At 44.4% G+C, this 22,045-nt stretch overlaps 5 protein-coding genes across 5 annotated transcripts; 2 read left to right on the top strand and 3 right to left on the bottom strand.

Annotated features, from left to right (window-relative positions):
- Positions 1 to 2,472: 2,472 nt before the first annotated feature.
- LOC111079007 (maltase A3) lies at positions 2,473 to 4,562 on the bottom strand. The gene is made up of 5 exons (XM_022373992.2): positions 3,727 to 4,562; positions 3,598 to 3,654; positions 3,341 to 3,539; positions 2,810 to 3,261; positions 2,473 to 2,748 (listed from the first exon to the last, which is right to left on the bottom strand). The coding sequence occupies exons 1-5, from the start codon at positions 4,536 to 4,538 to the stop codon at positions 2,529 to 2,531; spliced, it is 1,740 nt and encodes a 579-aa protein (XP_022229684.2). The 5' UTR covers positions 4,539 to 4,562; the 3' UTR covers positions 2,473 to 2,528.
- Positions 4,563 to 5,327: 765 nt separating this feature from the next.
- LOC111079008 (maltase A3) lies at positions 5,328 to 7,331 on the top strand. The gene is made up of 4 exons (XM_022373993.2): positions 5,328 to 5,521; positions 5,578 to 6,943; positions 7,017 to 7,160; positions 7,226 to 7,331. The coding sequence occupies exons 1-4, from the start codon at positions 5,365 to 5,367 to the stop codon at positions 7,290 to 7,292; spliced, it is 1,734 nt and encodes a 577-aa protein (XP_022229685.2). The 5' UTR covers positions 5,328 to 5,364; the 3' UTR covers positions 7,293 to 7,331.
- A 409-nt stretch (positions 7,332 to 7,740) lies between these two features.
- LOC111082006 (maltase A2) lies at positions 7,741 to 9,660 on the bottom strand. Its single transcript, XM_022378180.2, has 3 exons — positions 8,138 to 9,660; positions 7,950 to 8,078; positions 7,741 to 7,878 (listed from the first exon to the last, which is right to left on the bottom strand). The coding sequence occupies exons 1-3, from the start codon at positions 9,628 to 9,630 to the stop codon at positions 7,806 to 7,808; spliced, it is 1,695 nt and encodes a 564-aa protein (XP_022233872.2). The 5' UTR covers positions 9,631 to 9,660; the 3' UTR covers positions 7,741 to 7,805.
- Positions 9,661 to 11,357: 1,697 nt separating this feature from the next.
- On the top strand, positions 11,358 to 13,340 carry LOC111079010 (maltase A1). Its single transcript, XM_022373994.2, has 3 exons — positions 11,358 to 12,714; positions 12,805 to 13,000; positions 13,069 to 13,340. Exons 1-3 carry the CDS (start codon positions 11,382 to 11,384, stop codon positions 13,277 to 13,279), a joined length of 1,740 nt encoding a protein of 579 aa, XP_022229686.2. The 5' UTR covers positions 11,358 to 11,381; the 3' UTR covers positions 13,280 to 13,340.
- Positions 13,341 to 13,689: 349 nt separating this feature from the next.
- On the bottom strand, positions 13,690 to 20,934 carry LOC111079011. Its single transcript, XM_022373995.2, has 10 exons — positions 20,736 to 20,934; positions 20,105 to 20,214; positions 19,698 to 20,047; positions 19,090 to 19,634; positions 18,623 to 19,030; positions 15,359 to 15,556; positions 15,189 to 15,298; positions 14,775 to 15,124; positions 14,171 to 14,715; positions 13,690 to 14,110 (listed from the first exon to the last, which is right to left on the bottom strand). The coding sequence occupies exons 1-10, from the start codon at positions 20,893 to 20,895 to the stop codon at positions 13,695 to 13,697; spliced, it is 3,192 nt and encodes a 1,063-aa protein (XP_022229687.2). The 5' UTR covers positions 20,896 to 20,934; the 3' UTR covers positions 13,690 to 13,694.
- Between the last annotated feature and the right edge of the window lie 1,111 nt (positions 20,935 to 22,045).

A 22,045-nucleotide genomic window follows, 5' to 3' on the forward strand; every position in this document is an offset into this window, starting at 1 on the left:
GCGATTGCTTGCTCGCTTTGCATTCGTTTAGCGGGAGAGCAAAGTACAGTGCACTCTCGATAGAGTGGAAATGTGAAGGGACTCAACCGACTGCGAAAATAGCTAAGTCAGCAAAAAGATCATATTAGCCTTCATTATGACGAATATGTCTTTTCAAAACGTTCTTTCGAGCGTGCACTGTACTTGAATATTTTTAAACTGCGCAGCAGAGCAAGGAAGGATAGAGAGAGAGAGAGAGACATGGGGTTGATGCCGAGAGACCATTTCCTACACTGAGCGACAAAATTCTATTTATCGGCAGATTGAGTCAGTTTATTAAATAAGTTTACACTACATATGTACAAACATATATTTGCTATGTATGCATGGGGATTAGTTAGTACATATGTACACATATACATATATTAATGTAGGCCACTGACTGCGAGCTGAGATCCAAGCCTCGGTACACACATAAATTACAATAACTGTGCTCGTTAAATTCTTGTACTGTACTTTTTCTCCTCTTTGCTTTGCTTGTCCATCCTTTTTTTTCCGCAGCATCGCAACTTGTTGGAGTTCGACCATTTCATACACTGAGTGACAAATTTATATTTATCGGCAATTGAGGTTTTTGCATATAAATTTACAAGTTCTGTTGTGTTAGTTATTGTATTAAATAAATATATAAAACAAACATATGTATGTAAATATGTATGCAAGGAGATTTGTTGATTTGTTGGTATAATTAACATTATACGAGCTGTAGGGCTAAGTTCGGTACGCATACAAATTACAATAACTGTGTTCGTTGAATTCTTGCACCTTTTGCAAATACATTTATAATTTCTGTGGTGTTAGTTATTGTATTAAATAAAAATATAAAACATACATATGTATGTATGTAAATATATACATATGCATGGAGATTTGTTGGTATAATTAACATTATACGAGCTGTAGGGCTAAATTCGGTACGCATATGTACATATGTATAAATTTGAATAGCTGTGTTCTTTGAATTCTTTTACTTTACTTTTTCTCCTCTTTGGCTTGTACATCCTTTTCTTCGCAGCACCACAACTTATTGGAGTTCGACCATTTTATATACCGACTGACAAATTTATATTTATCGGCAGTTGGGGTTATTGCAAATAAATTTATAAGTTCTGTTGTGTTAGTTATTGTATTAAATAAATATATAAAACATACATATGTATGTAAATATGTATGCATGGAGATTTGTTGGTATAATTAACATTATACGAGCTGTAGGGCTAAATTCGGTACGCATATGTATGTACATATGTATGTATAAATTTGAATAGCTGTGTTCGTTGAATTCTTTTACTTTACTTTTTCTCCTCTTTGGCTTGTCCATCCTTTTCTTCGCAGCACCACAACTTATTGGAGTTCGACCATTTCGTACACTGAGTGACAAATTTATATTTATCGTCAGTTGAGGTTTTTTCAAATAAATTTATAAGTACTGTTGTGTTAGTTTGATTAAATAAATATATAAAACATACATATTTATTTAAATATTATGGAAAACACCCCCCCCTCTCCCCACCCAACTATGAAGCGACCATTTCTTTTTTTTTTTTTTTTTGTGTTAGTTTTTGTATTAAATAAATATATAAAACATACATATGTATGTAAATATGTATGCATGTAGATTTGTTAGTATAATTAACATTATACGAGCTGTAGGGCTAAATTCTGTACGCATATAAATTAAAATAACTGTGTTTGTTGAATTCTTTTACTTTACTTTTTCTCCTCTTTGCTTGTCCATCCTTTTCTGCCGCATCACCGCAACTTATTGAAGATCGACCATTTCGTACACTGAGTGACAAATTTATATTTATCGTCAGTTGAGGTTTTTTCAAATAAATTTATAAGTACTGTTGTGTTAGTTTTTGTATTAAATAAATATATAAAACATACATATGTATGTAAATATGTATGCATGGAGATTTGTTGGTATAATTAACATTATACGAGCTGTAGGGCTAAATTCTGTACGCATATAAATTAAAATAACTGTGTTCGTTGAATTCTTTTACTTTACCTTTTGTCCTCTTTGCTTGTCCATCCTTTTCTGCCGCTGCACCGCAACTTATTGAAGTTCGACCATTTCGTACACTGAGTGACAAATTTATATTTATCGTCAGTTGAGGTTTTTTCAAATAAATTTATAAGTACTGTTGTGTTAGTTATTGTATTAAATAAATATATAAAACATACATATGTATGTAAATATGTATGCATGGAGATTTGTTGGTATAATTAACATTATACGAGCCGTAGGGCTAAATTCGGTACGCATACAAATTACAATAGCTGTGTTCGTTGAATTGTCGTACTTTACTTTTTCTCCACCCTGCATTTCCATTCCTTTTTATCACAGAATCGCAACTTCTTGGAATTAAAACCACAAAAAATCTGTGGGTTGCAAGTGAATCTGTTACTTTGATAAATCATACAGTATGTGGAGCATTATGTTTATTGAACAAAGCAAGTACATACATATGTGTACATATGTATTAAACCATAGTTGTTGACCGCAGCACAATGGCTTCGTGGGGCATGAGGGTGACACTGCTAGCCGAGATCTGATCGCCCACCTGCTTGATGGATTTATCTGTGACCAGGGCGTACTGGAATTTGGCGGGAAGTCCACCGAACACCTTCGTTAGATCCACATTCTCGATGGAGTCGAAAACGTTGAACAGCGAAATGTAGACGTAGTTGCCGCTCAGGTAACTAGAATTTAGAACATCTTGTTATCGATTCATTACTTAGATCAGGAGGTCAGGAGACTCACCGCTTGACGGCCAGGACGTAGTTGTTGACGGCCTTGATTTCGGCAGAGCCCTCTTCGATGGTGGGCTCCTTGCGGAGCTGCTGCAGCCGCTTGAAGATGTTCAGGTGGCTGAGAGAGACTCCGCGCTCGGACTTCACGTTGTCGTGGGCGTAGTCACCGCCCACTGGCAACCAAGTGCTCGATGCGGTGGTGAAGCCGGCCATATTCTCGTCAGACCACTGCATCGGGGTACGTGCGGGATCGCGAGAGTTGTCCATGTAGGTCTCCTCGTAGCCGTTGCAGGCCTGCGGGTCCACAGTGTCCTCCCAGGACACGTAGCCATCGAGCATGCCGATCTCCTCGCCGTTGTAGGTTATACTGCAGCCAGGCAGCGTCAGCAGCAGGATGTTGAAGAGGTCGATGCGGTCGGCACCGAAGCGGGAGCCTACACGGTTCTTGTCATGGTTACCAATCTGATCGGATGATTACATATGTATGTGTCATCCATTGAATGTCATGCAAGTGCGGGTCGAGTCTTGTAAAAGCACTTACCACCCAGTTGGCGCTCTTGCCAGCTGGCATCTGGTTCAGCCAGTTGTTAATCAGGTATTCGTAGTGATAGGCATCGGAGTCGTAGTGCAGGTTGCTAATCAACTGGAAGTTGAACGGTATCTGTGCGCCCTCGGCCGTGGCATTGCCATAGTAGTCCATGACGATCTCAATGGGGGACCAGGTCTCCACCATGAGGATGCTACGGCAACATACAGATTTAAATAAATAGATTTCGCTACGAGGAGACAACCACTTACCGCTCATCGCCACCATTGTCGGCTTGGAACTGTTCCAGGATCTGACGCCATTCGTATCTGTAAGTAAATATTAAAATATCGTTAGCTTTGCGATGCTCTAACTATTTCTCCCCACAGAGCTGCACTTACACCAAGTGAGGGGTCTCTGGCTGATCCACGGTGTAGATTTTGTGTGTGTAGCCATACTCATCGGGGTCATTGGTCCAATCGTTGCGGGGCTCATCGGGATAGTTGCCATTCTCGTCCGCCTCAATCTCAAAGGCATGGTAGATGGCGTCCACGCGGAAGCCGTCCACACCCTTCTCCAGCCAGAAGCGAAGGACATCGTTCATCTCCTCGCGCACCACAGGATTACGGAAATTAAAGTCGGGCTGCTTCTTGTGGAACTGGTGGAGGAAGTACTCCTGGCGGCCCTCATGCCACTCCCAGGCCGAGCCGCGGAACACGCTCACCCAGTTGGTGGGGGGAGTGCGCTGCCCGTTGGCATCAACGAAGCCGGGATGCCAGATGTAGTAGTCCTTGTACTTCTCCTCGCCAGCAGCAGAGCGGATGAACCAGTCGCATTCATCGCTGGAGTGATTGGGCACGAAATCCAGGATGATCTTCACATTCAGCTCCTTGGCACGGGCGACCATGTTTTCAAAATCCTCCATGGTGCCGAAGAGTGGATCCACTTCCTTGAAGTCGGAAATGTCATAACCAAAATCGGCCATGGGGGATTTGAGGAACGGCGACAGCCAAGTGGCCGTCACGCCGATCTCCTTCAGATATTCCAATTTCTCTGTGACGCCATTCAAGTCACCGATTCCATCACCATCGGTGTCCTTAAAGGATCGCGGATAGATCTGATAGAACGAGGCTGTCTTCCACCAGGGAGTGGCCGCATCGACGGCCAGCAGGCCAAGGCCGATCAACAGTAATAGGCTTGTACAAGTAGTCATTGTTAACTGAAGCTGGTACGATTGTAATACGTTTCTTATATACGAAACGATTACCCCAATGATAGCGCCCCAGCTATAAACTATTGGGCATTATGCCTTATCATTTATGACTTTCAACTGGAATGTTTCACGTAAATAATCGAATATCACCAGCAGAGAGAAATATATGAGGAGACCTTTGACTGGAAGAATGGCGTATGAAGGAAACACAGTTGAGTCAGGCGCTGGACCAAGGAAAAACCTGCTAAAGGGAATCCAAATGGATGGGAGGAATATGCGAGCTGGAAGGACCCCCTATGACCTACACTTCCTTTGCTTCAGTTAGCTAATCTCATACCTTATCGCAACCTTGAACCCCCCAAGAGAGTCGTCTTCGATTTAACCATACTCCATATTGAAAAATCCCCCCAGGAGTGACACAATAAATTTTTCATTCCAAAAAAAAAACTGTAAGATTAGATATGCATCTAAGTCTGAAATTAGAAAGTCAGTCTATGCAACTCTCACTTTTGGCTGCCAATCTGTCTCATGATCTCTGAACGTGAAACCTCACCGGGCGCTGCTGCCAATAAATACCAAAGCTTGTTATCATATGAACATGGTCGCTATCAGGACAACAACGAAGCCGAAAACATTTCGCTAGTCGAAATGAGCCATAAATCTGCCAATGGCACACAGCTAATCAGAAATAGTGGGCTATATGTTGGTATATGGGGGGCCCTCACACGGGCCAAGTTATCATTAATACGGCGATTGGGTCTACCGGGGCTGGTGTGCATAAATAGGGGCAACTTGTAATCCCATTGGACATTGGCAATCGATCGAAATGGGCGCACTGGTCAAAATTCTGACGCTCTCCTGTCTGCTGGCCCTCACGCTGCCCACGTTGGCTGAGGTGGGCTGGTGGAAATCGGCCCAGTTCTATCAGATCTATCCCAGATCCTTCAAGGACAGCGACGGCGATGGTGTGGGTGATATCAATGGTGAGTGTTGACTGTTGTTGTTGAGAACTGATTTCTCAACTGATTTTTCGTCACAGGCATTACACAACAGTTGGCTTATCTGAAGGAGATCGGCATTACGGCCACTTGGCTTTCGCCGATCTTCACCTCGCCCATGGCTGACTTTGGCTATGATGTGGCCAATCTCACCGATATCGATCCCATCTTCGGCACAATGGAGGACTTTGAAAATCTTTTGGCACGCGCCAAGGAGCTGGACATTAAGATTATCCTGGACTTTGTGCCCAACCACACTAGCGATGAGTGCGACTGGTTTGTTCGGTCTGCGGCTGGTGAGGAGGAATACAAGGACTTCTATGTGTGGCACACCGGCAAGGTGGTGAACGGCATTCGACAGCCACCCACCAACTGGATTGGCGTGTTCCGTGGCTCCATGTGGACGTGGCACGAAGGTCGTCAGGCCTACTACCTGCACCAGTTCCATGCCAAGCAGCCGGATCTCAACTATCGCAACCCCAAGGTGGTGGAGGCCATGAAGGATGTCCTCCGTTTCTGGCTGCGCAAGGGTGCCTTCGGTTACCGCATTGATGCCGTGCCCCATGTGTACGAGGTGCCCGCTGATGCGGATGGCAACTGGCCCGACGAGCCCCGCAACGAGTACTCCAACGATCCCGAGGACTACGGCTACCTGCAGCACATCTACACCACCGACCAGCCGGAGACCATCGAGCTGGTGTACGCTTTCCGCGAGGTGATCGAGGAAATCGACCAGGAGCTGGGCGGCGACGATCGCATTCTGCTGACCGAGGCCTACTCCCCACTCAACATCCTCATGCAGTACTACGGCAACGGAACCCATCTGGGTTCGCAGATCCCCTTCAACTTCAACCTGCTGGCGAACATTGGCTTCAACTCGGACGCCTACCACTACTCGGAGCTGATCCACAACTGGCTGGACAACATGCCCGAGGGCCAGGTGGCCAACTGGGTGTTTGGCAACCACGACCAGAGTCGCATTGGCTCCCGCTTGGGCGCCGATCGCATCGATGCCTGCAACATGATTGTGCTAACCCTGCCCGGAATCAGCATTACCTACCAGGGCGAGGAGATGGGCATGACGGACGTCTACATCAGCTGGGAGGACACTGTGGATCCTCAGGCCTGCCAGGCCAACGAGGAGGACTTTGAGAGCCACACCCGCGACCCAGTGCGTACTCCCTTCCAGTGGAGTGACGAGAAGAACGCTGGCTTTAGCGACGCCCCATCCACCTGGCTGCCCGTGGCCCTGGACTACAAGCTGGTCAATGTGAAGCGGGAACGCGGCATTGCCCTGAGCCACCTGAACGTCTACAAGCAGCTGCGTGCCCTGCGCGATGAGCCCACTCTGAGGCAGGGAGATGTCACCGTCAACGCCATTGGTCCCAATGTGCTGGCCTTCAAGCGGTGAGTGGGTGGAGAGGCCTCTGGGATTCATTTTTTTTACTAATCTCTCCCACTCTTTTTAATGGATCAACAGCTCCCTGGCTGGCCAGAAGTCCTACATCACTGTCATCAACATCAACGATGATGTTGAGTCGATCAATCTGGACTCGGTATTCACCTCAATCTCCTCGCAGCTACAGTACGTTGTGGTGAACGACAAGAGCGTCCGTCGGAAGAAGTAAGCCGAAGCAGTTCTCTAATCCTTAACCCATACTAATACTAACCCATTTCCGTATTTCACAGCGATCTGACTTTCGCCAACTCTGTGCTGCTTATGCCCAAGGAAGCTGTCGTGCTCAGCACAGTCTAATAGCTTAAATACACAAATAATAATAAAAATCATTTAAAATATAAACTTTAGTCGTTCCTCTTTATGGTTGGACCCTACACCAGCGGCTTATCTTTATGGACGCCCCACGCACTTTAATATAATCAATGATTAGACGCTCATTGAATTTATGAGTCAATTAGGCAAGATAGTGGATCTAAAGATTACCATTTCCCACGACCGATAGCTCTTTGGCGCCCTAGAAGTGGTCACAAGATCGGAAGATTGGCATCAACAGATTCTAGCTACAATCGAATCGATTGCATAAGTTCAAAGTACTTAAACGGATCTCAAGTGGTTTTTGTTTACAATTCACTTGGGTAATTGGCCTTCAATAAAAAAGCCCCACAGGCTGATGTATTTCGCACTGTTTAACTTTATGAGGCGACTCCAAGGGACCCCTGGCACCACTGATTAAGAACAAACCATTGAAAAACGTTTCATTAATGTAGATTATTGTTTATTGCTATTTATTGTTAGAGGGTCGGGTTCAGCTCAGGCGAGCCAGCGTAGGACGACAGCTTCGTAAGGCATAAGCAAAAATCGTGTCCTCAAATCAACGGTTTGCCTATGCGAGAACAGAAACAGAAAAATTAAATCATAAAGAGGATGATAAATAATTAGAGAATAAGATCCTACCCTTGATAGTGCGGAGAGTAGGCAGTGGTGAGGACATACTCAAAGACCTTGTCGGCCAGGCCATCGAATTGTTCTATACCGTTGCCCATGTTGACCAGAATGCGATACTCCTCACTGTACCTGTTTGTTCTGCAGTGGAAATAAATTCGATGATCACTTGGATACATATTAAAATTGGTTTCCCTTACCGTATGATCTGCAAGACTTGCTCTGTGATTGCCTCATAGGAGAAACCGCCCTCCTGCTTGAAGGACTGGAAAGCGGAGCTGCTCTTCAGCGCCTGCATACCCTTGAAGATGTTGAGAGATGATCGCGCCACTCCCCGCTCCGTCTGCACATTGAAGCGCTCATAGTCGGGATTGAGGGGCAGCCAGGTGCTCTCCCCCTGCGTGAAGTCGGCATTCTGGCCGGCTGTCCACTGCATGGGTGTGCGCTCGCCATCCCGGTCTTCACAGGAGTCGCCGGTGCACTCCACATCCACATTGGACATGCCAATCTCCTCGCCGTAGTATGTGATGGATGCACCGGGCAGAGCACTCACTATCACGTTCAGCAGATCCACCTTGTGGGCGCCCATGCGATCGGCCACCCGATTCGTGTCGTGGTTGCCTATCACCCAATTGGCTGTTTGGTGCTCCGTCCACATGGTGTTCATCCAGTAGTCGATGGAGTTCACCACATCCCGCGCATTGGAGTAGCCGCTGAGGTACATCAGCTGGAAGTTCATGGGCAGCTGGGTGCCCAAGTGGGTGCCATTTCCGAAGTACGCGCTGAGCGTCTCCACGGAGGAGAAGGCCTCGGCCAGCAGAACTCTGGAGTCGCCGCCATTGTCGGCACGGTACTGGTCGAGGAAGGCACGCCACTCGTACATCAATTCCACAGTGGCGGGCTGATCCTTGGTGTAGATATGGTCGTGGTAGTCGTAGGCGTCCGGATTACTGCTCCAGCCACTGACGGGCTCATCGGAATAGGAGCCATCCGCATTGCGGTGCTCGTAGATGTGTGGCACCGCATCAATGCGGAATCCATCGACACCCCGATCCAGCCAGAACTTCAGCACGTCCAGCATATGCTCGCGCACCATGGGACTGGTGAAGTTCAGGTCCGGCTGCTTCACCTGGAACTGGTGCAGGAAGTACTGCTGTCGTGTTTCGTGCCAGGTCCACTGAGGACCGCCAAACACGCTGATCCAATTGCTGGGCGGCTCCCGTTCGCCGGTCTCCGCATTCACCCTCCCATCGTGCCACACGTAGAAGTCATCGTAGCCATCCACGCGGTTCACCGACTTGGCAAACCACTCATTCTCGTCGCTCGAATGATTGGGCACAAAGTCCAGTATGATTTTCAAACCCAGCGACTTGGCTTCCACAATCATCGCATCGAAGTCATCGAGGGTTCCAAAGATGGGATCAATGTCGAAGAAATTGGAGATGTCGTAACCGAAATCCGACATGGGCGAGGTGAAAACGGGCGACAGCCATGTGGCCGTTATGCCGATCTCCTTCAGGTAGCTGAGACGCGATGTGATGCCCTTTAGGTCGCCGATGCCGTCGCCATTGCTGTCCTGGAAGGATCGTGGATATATTTGGTACAGCGACGCGTTCTCCCACCAATCAATGTCCGTGCAGCCGGCGGTGGCCACCAGCACTGCAACCAGACAGAGATGTGACCACTTTGGCATTTCACTGCCGTTTGAGTGGTTCAAATTAATCGATTCTCGAAAAACAATTGCAGGGCATGTCGGATTTTTTCAGCTGATAAGGCCAGAAATTGCTCAGACCAATTGCTAATCTGATAACTTTTTATCGCACATTGTAGTACATACGAGAATTTGTACGATTAAAACAACTGCGTGGGTTGGGTTTTTTTTCTCACTTTCCAATTCCTGGATATGAACCATTAAACTAAGGCGGCATATCGTAAAATTCGCATACAAATTTTTAAGAACAAGAATGTTTCCAGGGGTGACGAAAGCTTCCGCAGGTTGGTCAATAAATTGCAGATTTTTATCTAGATATTATCACAGTTTGTGGTATCAATCGGGGAACCCTCCACAAGAGATTTGCCATTAAAGACTCATAACGAAAGAGAACAGCTATCGTTTCAATTATTTAATTTCGCTTACGACTTTAATGTGCTTTTAAGTAAATTAATTTGATATCCACAGTGTGCACATTTCCATAGACATTTAATTAGTGAAAATTCACAGGTGCTGTATTCATTAAAGCACAATAGCAGACATTTTGTTTGCCACAAGCCTTTCATTGACTGCCACCAAGTTTCGAAATGGTTAGCTGCTGGAAACGAGTGTTGGCTGGATTGGCATAAATAAATGCTGCCAAAGTACATCTAACCGCAAAACAGCTCTAAACGGTTTTAATTTAATTGAAATTCCCGTATTTATTCAGATTGATTTCATTTTTACACTGCTTAACTTTTAATCAGATTAATTTGATAAATTAAAACCAAACACAATTTGACTCATTATTAGGCAGATTAATTTTAATTAATGCGACTCTTTTTTCCCCACAATGCATGAGTGTCATTTGTTTTAATTGTTGTACAAATGAGAGGAATATCTGATGAAATTTTCCGGGGATTTTTTTCAACTTTTGCTTTCATATGCTATGTGTTTTAATTTAATAGGTTATTAATTTTTTAGTAGTAGTTCAGACATCTTAGATCTCATTATGAGAACTAAATTTGTTTACATTCCCAACTTTTGTTTGTATGTATTTAATTAATATATTTCTCACAGCGTTTAGCGATTATATACATCATACGACAGGGGGTATAGAGGTCAAAAAATAATCTAAAGTATTGGAAAAGTTTATTAACAAAAATTTCCTTGTTCTCGCTATCAACAAATTGATAAATTATTTTACTTTAAACGTTTAATCAGTGATAACCACGTCACTGCGTGCAGTACGAGTGTTCGTGTGAACCAGATATGAATGAATACATGTGTATGTGTATGTTCTGTCACATTTTCAATGGCCTACAATATATTATCAAGGCTACCCAGAAAATATTTCCCATATTGTTGTAGAAGGTACGTTTCCACGAAGCTTTGCGGGTAGGACTCAAAATTTTTTGCCTGTTCGCTTCCTATCAGCTGACTAATGTCCACTTCAAAGGCCCACTTAGGAAGATAGTACCTTGAAATATCTTGGAATATTACCAGCAATCAGAATCCATTTCAGAATTAGTCAATCGCTTTTACGTAAAGTCAGCCGCCTTGGAGGGCGAAAACAATGACAATTCAAGTGGCAGCATGAGAACTGCGACCACCATGAGATCTCATGCAGTGGCCGGGTGTTTGCTCAGCCATTCAAATGGCCACTCTAGGCGTTCCCGATCTCGATAGGAGCGGGCTTATCGTCGGGTATAAAAGGCAGCTAACGCCCCATAGTCCGAACAAAACCGAACAAAATGCGAACGCAGTCAGTTATAGTGTTCCTGGTGCTGGCCGCCGTTGGCCTGGCCAGAGCCACCGAGTGGTGGGAGAGTGGCAACTACTACCAGATCTATCCGCGCTCCTTCCGCGACTCAGACGGCGATGGCATCGGGGATTTGAATGGCGTCACCGAAAAGCTGCAGTACCTCAAGGATATTGGCTTCACGGGCACTTGGCTCTCACCCATCTTCAAATCACCAATGGTGGACTTTGGCTATGACATCTCGGACTTCTACCAAGTCCACCCCGAGTACGGCACCATGGAGGACTTCGAGCGTCTGATTGCCAAGGCCAAGGAGGTGGGCATCAAGATCATCCTGGACTTTGTGCCCAACCACTCGAGCGATGAGAGCGAGTGGTTCAAGAAGTCCGTAGACAGCGATCCCCACTACAAGGACTACTACATCTGGCATGATGGCAAGATCAACGAGGAGACCGGCGAGCGGGAGCCACCGAACAATTGGGGCTCCGAGTTCCGATACAGCGCCTGGGAGTGGAACGATGTGAGGCAGCAGTACTATCTGCATCAGTTCGCCGTGCAGCAGCCAGATCTGAACTACCGCAATCCGGTGGTGGTCGAGGAGATGAAGAACATCATTCGCTTCTGGCTGGCCAAGGGCGTCTCCGGTTTTCGCATCGATGCGGTTCCCTACCTATTTGAGGTGGACCTGGACCGCTACAACCAGTACCCCGATGAGCCGCTCACCAACGATACGGCTGCCTGTCCGGACCCCGACGATCACTGCTACACGCAGCACATCTACACCCAGGATCTGCCGGAGACCATCGACATGGTCTACCAGTGGCGTGAGGTGGTGGACACGTTCCAGGCGGAGCACGGTGGCGATAAGCGACTGCTCCTGACCGAGGCATACACCAGTTTCGAGAACATGATGCTGTACTACGGCGATGGCGAGCGGAATGGCTCCCACATCCCCTTCAACTTTGACTTCCTCTCGAACGTGAACAACGCCTCGACGGCGCCCACTTACGTGACGCACATCAAGAAGTGGATGGATGCCATGCCAGAGGGTGTCCACGCCAATTGGGTTCTGGGCAATCATGACAACAAGCGCGTGGCCTCCCGCTTCGGGGTGCAGCGCACGGACCTGATCAACATCCTGCTGCAGACGCTGCCAGGAAATGCCATAACCTACAACGGCGAGGAGCTGGGCATGACCGATGTATGGATCAGCTGGGAGGATACTGTGGATCCTCCGGCCTGCAACTCCGATCCCGAGCACTACTACGATCGCTCACGCGATCCGGCCCGCACACCATACCAATGGGATGCCTCTTCCAAAGCAGGTGGGTTGAACATTACCCGAAGCTCTCACCCGAAGCTGCCCTCTGTCCTCTATCCAGCGTTTTCTAATCATTACTTGTGCTCATTGGCAGGCTTCACTAGCGCCGATCACACCTGGCTGCCCGTGTCCGATGACTACAAGACGAATAATGCCCTCCAACAGCTGCGCGCTCCGCGCTCGCATCTGCAGATCTTCAAGAAGTTGGTGCGCGTCCGCAAAGAGCCGTCCTTCCGCCAGGGAGATCTGGACATACAGGCCATCGATGATGATATCATCATCTACTCGCGGTGAGTAGAGCAGCACTCTGGACTACCATCCAGTCCACTTCATCACAAATGCCTTTTTTTTATTACAGCCAAAAGAGCGACAGCGATCTGTATGTGATTGTCCTCAACCTTGGCGGAACTGCCAAGACGATTGACATAACAAAGTACTACAAGCTGGGCAGCCAGGCGGAGATTATCACCACCTCACTGAACTCTCAGCACATCGACGGAGATGTCGTCAATCCGTCAGCGTTTGTGGCCAATCCCTATGTGGGCACAGTCCTCGTGGCTGTCAACTAACAGTCGAGTAGTCGCGTTAGTGTGGAGTGTTATGTTATAAAATAAAAAGATTTTTCTTCAATTAAAATTGCTTATCAATTCACTAACATGGCCCAGAAGTATGCTATGCCCGTTGAGTTTAGCTCAGCTATATTAAGTACTATTGAAGAATTCTCTTTAGAGCAAATATTATTTAGCTGTCTCACGGCAGAGATGAACAAATAGTTCTATCTATAGTTTTTACGCCTAGGTCGCTCTCTGAGAGAAATGCCTGATTGACTCTCTCAGGTTCGCTACCTGCAAGCAACCAGGAGAACCTCAACGCGATTATGCAATAAACTGCAATACAGAGAGAGGCGCGAAAAGCAACTGTAAACTTGAGAAACAAGTCATGAAAATTGACATACACGAAAATATTTATTTATCAACTTATGATCTAATTTCTCTCCCTCAAACGGATATGAAGACCGTTTTCCGATTTGAGGGTCAGCGCGGCAGTCAGAATTGGATCGTATTTATGACGATAAGCTTCTCTCTTCACTTTCACTGCAGTGAGCAAGCCCATAGTGGTTTTAAGATAGCCATCCTTAGACTCGAGTCCATCCGCTGGGGGCAGCACCTCAAAGTTCCGAATCATTTTGGACACCACCGTCTTAATCTGCAACAAGGCGAACTTCTGGCCAATGCAGTTGCGGGGACCGGCACTGAAGGGCACATACTCAAAGGGACCTGGTTTCTCCAGCTCAAACCGCTCGGGCCGGAACTTGTGCGGATCCTTGAACACACGATCATTGTAGCCGAGCATAACGAGTGCCAAATTTAGGGTTGTGCCCTTCGGCACAAGGTTGCCATCTGCAGGAGAGAATTACAGGGTTGCAAAGCGGTTCCTGTGTGAAAAGTTTCTGCACTTACCAATTAAATGATCGGTCTCGGTATAGCGCCCGATGAATGGCACACTGGGATAGACGCGCTGGGCCTCCTTGATGAACAGATCCAAGTATTTCATTTGAGAAATTTCCTGGAAGGTTGCATCACGACCCATCCCAGAATCACCCATCACCTCGCGCTGTTCCTCGAAGAGTTTTTGTTGCTCGTCTTGATGTCTGGAGAGCAAATATAAGGCAAAAGATATTCCCGAAGTGGTCGTGTCGTGGCCTGCGAATATAAATGTGGAGACTTCCTCGTACAGCTCCTGGGACGTCAGCGGGCGACCGTCAACTGTTGCTGAGAGCAACGTATCCAGGAAGGCCATTTTCTTCCTCGAGAACTCATCGCCCTGATTTGCAGAAGCAGTCCCTTCTTTGTGGGCCTTCAAGCGCTTCTCGATGACATCGTGGGTAAAGTCGTGCAGGGTCTTAAGCGTCTTACAGTAGGCGGGATAGTCGGAGGCCAATCGATAGAGCATTTGATTGCGCTTCCACAGATGGAAGGATCTCATGTTGACGTTGACGCATATGCTGTATGAGGAGGGATCTGATGTTTAGAGAGTTGAGATGCAAAGTCGTTGAATACTTACTCCCTGAATGCTTGCGCTATTTCTGACGCTCGGTTTTCCATTGCGTTAATGGACACTCCCATGGCTGTGTTGCAAATGACGTCCAGGGTCAAGTAAGCGACATGATTCTGGATATCCAAGATACTATCTCCAGCAGACACTTTTTTCAGTAGCCGCACGAATTTGTTGGAGTATTCGTCCATCACCTTGTGAAAGTCTTGCAGGATGTTGAAGTGGAAGGAGGGCGTGATCATCTTCCGATGTTTGTGCCACTTACTGCCCGTGCTCGTGATCAGGCCCAAGCCCACCCATGGATGGGTTAGATGATAGCTTTCAGCTTTTCTTATCAGTGTCTGACTGGAGAGTATATACTGTGGAGGAAAATACGATGGATTACCTTATTTCCCTCGCATGGTGTTTTTGTTTGAAGCTCACCTCTATGAACTTGGGCTTTGTGACCAATACATTGGCGGTAGATCCTATCCAGAAGCTAATATTGTCCTTGTCATACTGGTACCACCACGCAAATAGCTGGTCGAGAGTTTCTACGGAGCGTCTGAGTTTCAGTTTCATTCAATTTGACAAAACTAATACACATATTTTACCTGTTGAATTTTTACCCATCTGATGGGCATTGCCGACGATGGGCAATCGTTTCGGCCCCTTGAACTTTTTCAGCAATTGCCTACGCCTGAATGTGCTCAACTCCTGGTAGAGCCACAGGAGCAGCGGCAGAGCCAAGAATCCATATAACACCAGCCACATTTTCAATTCCAACAATGACAGCAAGTAGTATACTGTTCAGAGCGAAATACACGGAGAATTTAGCAGTAGATTGTGCTTGGCTTCGGGCTTAAATAGGACAGCAGCCAACACGCTTCTCATTTTTCCTGCTCTCTATATCTCTCTCTCTCTGAACATCAGGTCGCAACATCGGCAGACTAGAGAGCGTTCGTTCACCGTGACTCGGCAGTTCGCTTACTTAGTGTTTCTAACGATGATAACGTGTTTGCGGCGAGCTCCGTTATTCTTAAGATCTGTTGCCATTTCGGTATACCCTTGAAGTAGGAATCATTCTCAGAACATTTATGTTTCTTTCAGGTTTAGGTAAGTATATATTTATATTAATTTTTCCTATTTATTGCTAGTTTTCTACAGCAAGCGTGTTCGTTAGCTTTAATGATATATTGCAGAAAATAATGTATCTGTTTAAGGGTATTTAGAGTATCGACTCTCGTAGGCAGTCATCTCATTGTTTTGGTTTAAAATTTGCCTCGCTAGCATTACTTTTCTTCTGTTTTGGTTTGAATTTGCTTAGGCAGCATTACCGCTTAAAATATTACCATGCAACTTTATAAGAACTCATTGCTTGCTATCTGCGAGGGTAGACACAAAAGGTCCCCCATCTAATGCAAATTTCCGAGTACGTACTCCGATATCTGAACATGTAAGAATATGGCAGTTTTTGATTAAAAAAATTTACCAAAATCCAACGCCAACGAGTAGCCACGCCCTTCGATTCCTTCTCCTCTGGCCTGTTACATATGTGTGTACACATTTACATACATAAGTAAACTAAGTATGCAAGGCAATGCACTAATTTCGCTTATCACTTATATTCAAGAGCGTGCAGCTCCACTCTCCGTAGCCCCATGCAAGCTTTTGTTTTTTAGAGGGTATGTGTTTTATATTCATTCATATGCTACACTTGTATGTAGCACTGACCTGCGCAACTGGCAAGTTGTTGTCATCTGTTCTGTTCTTTTGCCAAGCCTCAAAATATGCTACGCCCATCTGAAAAGTAAACAAAAAAATATTCTTAGAAAATGAGACATGTTGCTTGTAGATATTAATGTCAAAGCATAGGTCAGGTTACTTAGCATCTGGAGCTGAAACATGTTTATTTATCAACAATTGTCTATTTTCTCTGCCTAAAGAGGATATGAAGAGATGTGTACACACATATGTATGTATGTGCATATAAAATAGTACGTACATGTAAATATATTCCTGATTAAATTCCATTGGCTTATGTACATGTAAATATATTCCTGATTAAATTCCATTGGCTTATGTAGTTGTGTTTTTGTTTCTGTTCATCGCAAGTGTTTCTGGTATCTTCAATGCTTGCAATTAACAATCGAAATGTAGCCGATAGAGTACGTAAGATTTATTTATATATTACTTTTTGATTGTAACTAAAAACTAAACTCGGAAAACTTGTATATTATATGTTCACAAGCCAGTATAACCGATAGTTGCGATAGTTGAGTCCCCATTAACTAAAGGTATTTGCACAAATTATAATAAATTTCTTATACCACATTTTAAACTACAAGCTTATGGTTAAGGTTATGTATATTTACCCTTACGTATGAAAGATTAACATATGTACATTAGGCTGGTCCAAAATTTGACCAACCATTTTTTATACCCGTACTCAAAAAGAGTTTAGGGGTAAATTGTATTTGTGGTAAATTGGTGCACGCGGAACCCCCTAATAAATATTCTTGATCAGCATCAATAGCCGAGTCGATATAGCCATGTCGCAGTCTGGGCGTCCGTCGGAGCGCCTATATCTCAGGACTTAAGAGGTAGACATTTAGTTTCCAGCTCATGTGATATCACACTGTTCAGGTGTACAAGTTTCACAACACAAAGAACGTAAATTTGTGTCAGGCACAATTTTAAAGATACGATAAAACAAAAAGCGTGTCGGGAAGCCACCCACCTCCCCCACCCCCCCCGCCGCCGCCGCCCGTTAAGCGAGTGCCCGCTAGCGGGGAGATGTATAAGCTACATTCTACATGTATAATATACATGTTAGATGTAAAATATATTTTAGATGTAGATGTAGATAACAGATGTAGCAAAAAAAGTTAAATGTAAAATTTTTAAAATTCTACATAAATCATAAGCTCAAAAATTGATATACTGACTGAGTACCGGTATAAAAGTAGTGTCGCGTCCCCAGAAGCGACTCACACGTTCCTTCTCGTTTTTTTGTTTTTTCAAAGGGACACCCCCCAATACTGTTCTTTGTTATTCAATAAATTTATACAATTTTTTTCAAAATTTTAATTTAATGTTTTGAGGTTGCTACCACGAAAAGAAAATACACTTTTTTGGTTAAATATACATTAAAAAAAAATGTAATTCATCGGTTTTTTCAAATAATATTGAAACTTAGAAACTATTTCATATTAATAATAAGGTGGTTTTTTTTTTTTAGTTACTGTTAAAAATTAACGATTAGTGAAAATCAAGAAATTCAGCTTTGGTTGATAATAGTAACGTCGCCAATAACTGTTAATGCGTATGATGGTAGCACCAATATCCAACTCATTCAGCAAAAAAAATTTTCTTGGCTAAAATGTTTTGTAAAATTCGGTAGGTACCTCTAAAAAATTAAAAAAAATAAAAATAAAAAAACATGTAAATTACTATTAAGTCGAAGGTAACAAAACTAGGGGGTGTCCCGTTTGAATTACGAAAAATACATTTTTTTGGCCCAGCCTAATGTACATACATAGCTAGTATGTATTCAGCCGGCCATCGCGATGCATCGATCTCTCTCTCCTATGTTTATCCAAATAAATACATAATTAAACTGAGTGCTGAGTCTTTTAAATGCCACGACCAATATTCAAGCCAATATTTTAAATTCATATCCTAAAACTTTTCTTCCCAAATTATCAATTATAAAGATATTCCTCTCGCTCTCTCTCTCTTTCTCTTTTAGATCGATTTTTGTTGAACTCTCGACCAAAGCAGGGCTGCAGAGCATGCATCTCATTATAAAAGTAAAAGAAGCCGGATATAATAGACAACAAAAATAAAATTTATTCTAAGCGGTACAGCCTAGTGCCTTTCCTTAAGGCGGATAAAGAGACCATTCTCGGCCTTTAGGGTCAGTACAGCAGACAGAATAGGATCGTATTTGTGGCGAAGCGGGTCGCGCTTCTTCCTTTCTTCAGGCCGATATCCCAGGGTAGTACTTATATATCCATCCTTGGAGGCAAGCTCGTCCAGAGCAGGCAGCACTTTAAAGTGGCGAATAATTTTGGACACCACCGTCTTGATCTCCAGCAGAGCGAACTTCTGGCCAATGCAGTTGCGGGGGCCGGCACTGAAGGGCACATACTCAAAGGGACCTGGTTTCTCCAGCTCAAAACGTTCGGGCCGGAACTTGTGCGGATCCTTGAACACACGCTCATTGTAGCCGAGCATAACGAGTGCCAAATTTAGGGTGGTGCCTTTCGGCACGAGTTCGCCCTCTACAAAAACGAAGAGCAAAGTTAACAAAATATTATTTAAGATGCTGTCAATGAGCTACCAATAATATAGTCCTTCTCAGTGAAGCGACCAATGAATGGCACACTGGGATACAGGCGCTGTGCCTCTTTGATGAACAGATCCAAGTATTTCATCTGGGAGATTTCCTGGAAGGTTGCGTCACGACTCAGCCCGGAATCACCCATCACCTCGCGCTGTTCCTTGAAGAGTTTCTGCTGCTCGTCCTGGTGTCTGGAGAGCAAGTAAACGGCAAAGGACACTCCCGAAGTGGTCGTGTCGTGCCCCTCGAACATGAATGTGGAGACTTCTTCGTACAGCTCCTGAGTCGTAAGCGGACGACCATCGATCGTAGATGAAAGCAAGGTGTCTAGGAAGGCCATTTTCTTGCGGGAAAATTCATCGCCCTTACTGGCCGAGACTGTGCCGTCTTTGTGGGCCTTGATGCGCTTATCGATGATATCGTTGGTAAAGTCCTGCAGGGTCTTCAGGGTCTTGCAATAGGCTGGGTACTCGGGAGCCCAGCGAAACAGCAGGTCAATACGCTTGAACGGATTGAAGGCTCTCATGTTGATGGTGTAGCACATGCTATAAGAGGAAAGAACAGCTAGTAACAGAAACGAGATGTCAGTCCCGCCCGTCAATACTTACTCTTTGAATGCTTGAACAATCGAGGAGCTTCGGTTTTCCATTGCGTTGACGGACACTCCCATGGCAGTGTCGCAAATGACATCCAGAGTGAAGTAATGGGCCTGCTCCTGAAAGTCAAAGATGTTGTCGCCCGCTGCCACATTCTTCAGGTGCTTAATGAACTTTGTGGAGTTGTCGTTCATCACTTCGTGAAAGTCCTGCAGTATGTTGAAGTGGAAGGCGGGCGTGATCATCTTCCGGTGCTTGTGCCATTTGCTGCCCGTGCTGGTAAGCAGGCCCAGGCCCAGCCATGGATGGGTGAGGTCATAGATATCCGACTTGGAAATCAGTGTCTGACTGCTGAGTATGAACTGGATAATAGAATCATTTTAGCAGTAGTTCAATCAAAAGATGTTCGAGCAGCTTACTTCCAAATACTTGTGATTGGTGACAATCAGATTTGAGTGGGATCCAACCCAGAAGCAAAAGTTATCGTTGCCGTACTGGTGCCACCATGTAAATAATTGGTCGAGAATCTCTATAGGGTGAACCACACAACAAAACTCATTGTTAGTCGATGCACATTCTGATTCCAAATGTTTTCACTGCTTGTACATATGTACATACATATGTATGTATGTATATATTTATGCACGAACTATCATTTCGTTTGACACGCAATAGATTTTCACTTGTGATTGCATTTAAAGTCTGCTGTATCAGACACAGTTTTTTTTTTTGTTTTAGCAACATTTTCAGACCAAAGTCGACCCGATGCTATCTTTTCAGAAGATTGTCTGGTGCCCAAGGAACTAAAGCGAACACGAATAGTTATATGTATACATATGTACAAGTATATGAGATTTTTGACTTATCAGCTGCACTTTGAAATTTATATTTTTACAGTGGTTGTTCGGCCGGAAACAACCCAACTGGAATAACATTGCCGCTGAGTTAATAACAAATGCAGTCATCAGTCACAACGCTATTCGAGATGGGCTATTTTAGTCGTAATCCGATTTGGAACTGCATACTCGATGGCACTGAAACTGCACCCACCTGTGGGACTCTTGCCGGCCTGATGGGCATTGCCCACGATGGGCAGCCGGCTGGGCCCCTTGAATTTATTCAGAGCTCTTCTTCGCCGAAACGTGCTCAGCTCCAGATAGGCCACCACCAGCAGTGGCAGCGCCAGTAACAAGTACAATACGAACCACATTTTCGATCGCGACTCGGTGAACCTTTCCGTACGCGGGGGACTACGAAAATGGGAGTGTAATTTTGTCGTCTCTGGGTTTATATACAAATACAAATATCGTACGATTTCTCACTTGCCCTCTTTCTCTCTTTAACTCTCTTTCTTTTTTACTATCGCTTGGCCAGCTACCAAAATTTTTGAGCTCCAACATATGTATGTATGTATGTATATGTACATATTTTGATGCGTTCAGCGTGACTCGGCATTAACAAATTCAAGTTTTTTACTGATTTGATCAATATAAGTTCATAGCGGGGCTGAAGTTGGTAAGAGAGCGTAGTCATTGTGAATAGCACTAAACGGATTCTATAAGAATTTCTACAGAATGAATATTTTTGAATTTTTGGATTTGTATTAACGGCCAAGAAATTCCATCATTAATCCATTTGACTTAAAGCAAAGATTATACAACTTTGACTGTTGCTCTGAGCAATTAAGAAAGAGAGGAATACAGACCTGGACCCGAAAAAGGTAAACAAATGCCAGCCACATACATACATCGTACATGCATACATAATTTGGAGCCAGAGAGAGAGAGAGAGAGAGAGTCGGTTGTTCATGTCTGGGCTGTCTTTCTCTATCTCTCTCTCTAAAAAAAGAGAACAAGAAATCGGAAATTAATATATGGTAAGAGTATTATTCTACATATCAATGTTGTATTTTACAATTGTGTTACATACAGCTATGCCTAAAAGTATGCGCTTTAACAGAGTTTCAATCTGTCGGAAATTTAAAGATTTGTTTCGTTTAACAATTTATTGTAAACTAATTAAATAAAATGTATTTATAACAAATAAAAAAAATAATAATAATACAAATAATATGGAAAAAAAAGTAATATTCTCTTGAAAACTCACAAGGGAAAAGCTTTTAAACCATCACAAAACTGAAAAGTATTTGCTGTGGCAATATTTAAAGTCGTTTTTCATCTGGAAATCAGTCATTTCATAAATAATAAGCACTCAAAATGTTGTTGTACATATTGGATTATCATAGATGTTATTACTTAAGAGACTCGAGTTAGCTCTTCCCGTTTCTCTTAGCAAACCCCATTTCGATTCTGGTTCTCGAACACTAACACATACAGACATATTCGTGGTATTAGCGGTTT

Source organism: Drosophila obscura, unplaced genomic scaffold, assembly GCF_018151105.1.
Source record: "Drosophila obscura isolate BZ-5 IFL unplaced genomic scaffold, ASM1815110v1 contig_17, whole genome shotgun sequence".
Taxonomy (NCBI): Eukaryota; Metazoa; Arthropoda; class Insecta; order Diptera; family Drosophilidae; genus Drosophila; species Drosophila obscura.